This window comes from Lagopus leucura, unplaced genomic scaffold, assembly GCF_019238085.1.
Source record: "Lagopus leucura isolate 7727_CA_CO unplaced genomic scaffold, USGS_WTPT01 33937-0_obj-0_obj, whole genome shotgun sequence".
NCBI classification, from domain to species: Eukaryota; Metazoa; Chordata; class Aves; order Galliformes; family Phasianidae; genus Lagopus; species Lagopus leucura.
Genome location: NW_024967233.1, coordinates 1 through 4,047, shown reverse-complemented (window position 1 = coordinate 4,047; position 4,047 = coordinate 1). Strand labels below are relative to the sequence as shown.

Here is a 4,047-nt window from a genome sequence, read left to right as displayed (position 1 = left end):
GGGGGGGGGGGTGGGAGAGCATCCCCAGCTGCACTGGGATGGGGAATGGGGGCATGGGGAGAGGCAGGGGGAGGTCACCAACCATTGGGGGGATGGGTTGGAAGGGTGATCAGAGCCCCCCACCCTTCTGAGCTGGGGGGAGGGGCAGAGCTGAGGGCAGCACTGCAGATGAGATCTGACCAGGGCAGAGCAGGGGGGAACAACCCCTTTCCCTTCCCCACTGCACAGGGGGACAACCCCTTCCGTGCCCCATTGCCCCCCGTCTGTCGATGCAGCCCAGGGCACAGTCAGCCTGCAGCTGCACTTTTGTGACCCCCCCCACCTCCCAGGTCAGAAATCAAGGCACATCTCCTCCCTGCAGGTTTTCGGGGCTCAGTCTGTACTCACAGGGATGCTGGCGGTTCCTCCAGCCCCAAACCTCGCTCCAGCATCAAAGCCACCTTCCACCAGCACGGTGGAGCCCGGTGGGTAGACGGGTCCCACGGGGTAATAGGCCATGGGGACAGAGGAACCGATGGGCCCCACGGCCACGGATTGGGCCACGGGCAGGAAGACGGAGGCACCCGGATACGCTGCCGACATGGTGGGGACGGTGGCAGCCCCCAGAGGGACGAAGCTGGGACGGTAGAGCTGCACAGAGTCACGAGGCAGGGCGTTATTCCAGGCTTTATGGCCCCACACACCCGTCTGTTTCCTCAGCCTCGAGGTGGACTTTCACCTCCTGCTCTGCCACCCCCCACCCTGAGTTCTAGTGCATATTTCCCCCCCCTTTCCTCCCCCCGGTTCTTTTCTTCACCCCTCCCCCCCACCCCGTTCTGCACCCGGAGGCTCTGTGCCACCTCTGCTCCAAAAAACAAAAATAAAGTGCTCAGACTTCAGTTCTACGGAGAGATTAAGGGCAGCAAAAAGTCAGAGAGGCAGAGAGGAAACGCATTTATCAGCGTACCCGGAGCTGCTGTTTGTTTGTGGGTTTTGGTTTCTTTTTTAATCTTTTAATCCTTATTATTTCTGAAGAAAACAAACTCTGCTCACCTCGGAGTACGCAGGAGGAGCATCGGTGTACGGCGGGGGCTGCGGGAGGGGCACAGTCTGTGGGTACACAGGGGGGTTGGCAGCGCTCTGCACGGGGTAGGAGGGCTGCGTGGGGTACTGCCCTATGGGGGGAGAGAGGAGGTCACAGCCCGACCCACACACAGCCCCCAAATCCCCGCTGGGGACGCTGGGAAGGTTCTGGTCACTAGAAAGTGGAATTCTGGAGTTTCGGTGCTGCGTTGGATGGAGGGAGATGGGGAAAAGGGGAAGTCTGGTGAAGAAATGTGATGAAACCGCAGCGATGAGGGCAGCTGCTGGGAATGCTGCAGCTGATTCCGGGCCGTGGTTGGGGCACATGGGGGGGGGGGGGGGCCCGGACCTCGGGGGGTGGGGGAAGGAAGCAGGGGGGGTTGCGGGGTTATAGCGGACCCACAGCAGAGCAGGGTGGCCCCCTCTGGCCCATGGGGTGCTGAGCCCCAGGGTCTTCGGGTGCCATGCTGGGCTATGGGGCAGAGCACGGGGAGCAGTGCCGTGGGGGAGGGGATGCTCTGACCCCTTTGTTTGGCGGTGGGGGGGAGGGGGGGAGGTTCCTACCCTGCCTCGGTGGGGTCCAATCCCCAGCAATACGCGGTGGGAACCCCCTGTACTGGGGGGTGCTTTCCCCGTGCCATGGGGTTCCCCCGTTGCCCCTCTGGGGGTCTCCCCTTCCCATTCACCCCCTGACATTGGATACAGCCCCCCTCCTACCCTCCCCCCCAATCCCAGAGGAGGCAATGACCGCTCCTCCACGCACCCCCCCCCCACGTCCCATCCCCCAGGAGGGGCTCCCCAGCGCCTCCCGTCCCTGTCAACCTCCCTGCAAAGAGAGAAACCCCCCCAGTTCCTCACCTTACCCCCCCCACGGCCCACCCCCCATTCCTCAGCCGGGAGGGTCTCCGCTCCGCCCCTCCCCCCTGGCGTTGAACGCAGCCCCTCGTGACGTCATCCGGGGATTCCCCCCCAAGCGCTCCCCCGCGGCGCACACAGGGTTAAACCCCGGCCGAGCCGCCCGTCGCCATGGCAACACGCGCGCCCGCCCCCCGCAGTGCCGCTCCTATTGGTCCGTTCCGCTGCTGAGGCGCGGCCCTTAAAGGCGCCGCGACCCTCTTAAAAGACGACCCCCGGGTGGTGACAGCGGCGGCGCGGCGTGACCCCCGGCGTTGCCCCAGGCGCGGCGCGGTGCTTGCCTTTGCCGTTCATGGCGGCGGCGGGGGGCGGCGGTCCCGCTGTGCCCGCGCCGCGCTCTGACTGCTGCCTGTCACTGCGGCGGGCGGCGGGCCGGAAGTGGGCGCCGCACGCACGGCGTTGCGTCATCACGCAGAGGGGGCGGGGCCGAGCGCCCTTAAAGGGGCCGCAGCCCTTAAGACGGGGGGGAGGTGGGAGTGCCGAATAAAGAGATGGGGGGCGGCAGGTGGGCGACGGGGACTCTCGAACAGATCGTAGAGTAGTGGGGGGGGGCAGTCAGGGCTTTGGGGGGGCAGCATTCAAGGACTGCAGTAGCGAGGGGCTTCGAAGGGCCCTGAGGGGGCGCATGTGGGGTGGGAGGGGGTCAATGGAGGGTGGCCCAGGGGTCTTTGGTGGTGGGGGAGGGGGGATATGTGGCCCAGGAATCATCTGTGACGGAGAGGTGAGGCCTGGAAGTCACTGGGGGGAGATATTTGGTGGCCCCCATCGCGCTGCGGCTCCCCGCGGAGCTGTGCTGAACGCCATCACATTCCCAGCCAAGCTTGTTTCCTTCACAGCCCCACCCAGCACAGCCCTGCCAACCACCCCTAATTAAAACAAAACAAACAGAAAACCCTAAAAACAAAACAACAAACTTCCAACCCATTCGACGATGGGGTACAGAGTGGTAGAGAGCTTTAAGAACCCTTCCAACCCAAACATCCCATGGTTCTGTGACCTTGCAGGACCTTTCCAACCCAACCAGTCCACAGTCGAGAGTGGCAGCAAAGTTTCCTGCCACAGCCTCCAATTAATTTGATGTTTTAGGGCCAAACGCTGTTAGGAAAATCCATCGCCTTTGGAAGCAGAGTTCTGGATATGCAGGTCTGGATTTGGAGCTCTGGATGTAGAGTTCTAGATGTGGAGCTCTGGATGTGGAGCAATGGATCTGGAATTCTGGATTTTTAGTTCTGAATGTGCAGCTCTGGATGTGGAGCTCTGGATTTGGAGCTCTGGTTGTGCAGCTCTGGATGTGCAGCTCTGGATGTGCAGCTCTGGACCCCCCACCCCTCCTTGCAACCAACGCATCACCATTCTCCCAGAGGAGAAATTGCTCCAACAAAGAACCCCCAGCTCTCTTTTATGGTTTTTCTGCAGTCTCAGGGCACAGCCCTCTGCTCTCCAGCTTTTTGCCTTCCGTGCTGGCATTGTGTTCCCCCTCAGTGTAAGCCAACACTTCATGAATAATGTAGTATTGCTGATGAATATGCAGCTGGCTGGCTGCTGTGCCTTGGAGGGCTTGTGAATAATGCAACGGGAAGAGCTCTGGCTGGAGCTGGCTGCAAAGCACACATATGTGTGTTGGGATAGAGCTGTATTTACCCTTCGAAGTGGGAGAATGGCTGGAAGCATGCCCATGGCACTGCGGGGTGTGAAAGCAGGGCATAAAGACCAGAGAGGCATAGGAACAGTTGGAAGGGTCCTGAAAGAGCACAGAGCCATTGGATGATTGGGTTGGAAGGGTCCTGAAAGGTCATGGAACTATGGGGTGGGTTGGAAGGGTCCTAAAAGAACACAGAACCATAGGATGGTTGGGTTGGAATGGTCCTTAAAGGTCATAGAATCATAGACTGGTTGGGTTGGAAGGGTCCTGAAAGATGACAGAAGCATGGAATGGTTGGGTTGGAAGGGTCCTCGAAGGTCACTGCACCAAAGGATGGTTGGATTGGAAGGGTCTTTAAAGTTCATAGAGCCGTAGGATGGATTGGAAGGGTTCTTAAAGATCATGGAATCATGGAATGGGTTGGAAGA

The 4,047-nt window shown here is 60.5% G+C and overlaps 1 protein-coding gene across 1 annotated transcript; it reads right to left on the bottom strand.

Annotated features, from left to right (window-relative positions):
* Window positions 1-313: 313 nt before the first annotated feature.
* DAZAP2 (DAZ associated protein 2) lies at window positions 314-2,385 on the bottom strand. The gene is made up of 3 exons (XM_042893703.1): window positions 2,259-2,385; window positions 1,033-1,154; window positions 314-630 (listed from the first exon to the last, which is right to left on the bottom strand). Exons 1-3 carry the CDS (start codon window positions 2,383-2,385, stop codon window positions 373-375), a joined length of 507 nt encoding a protein of 168 aa, XP_042749637.1. The 3' UTR covers window positions 314-372.
* Window positions 2,386-4,047: the final 1,662 nt, after the last annotated feature.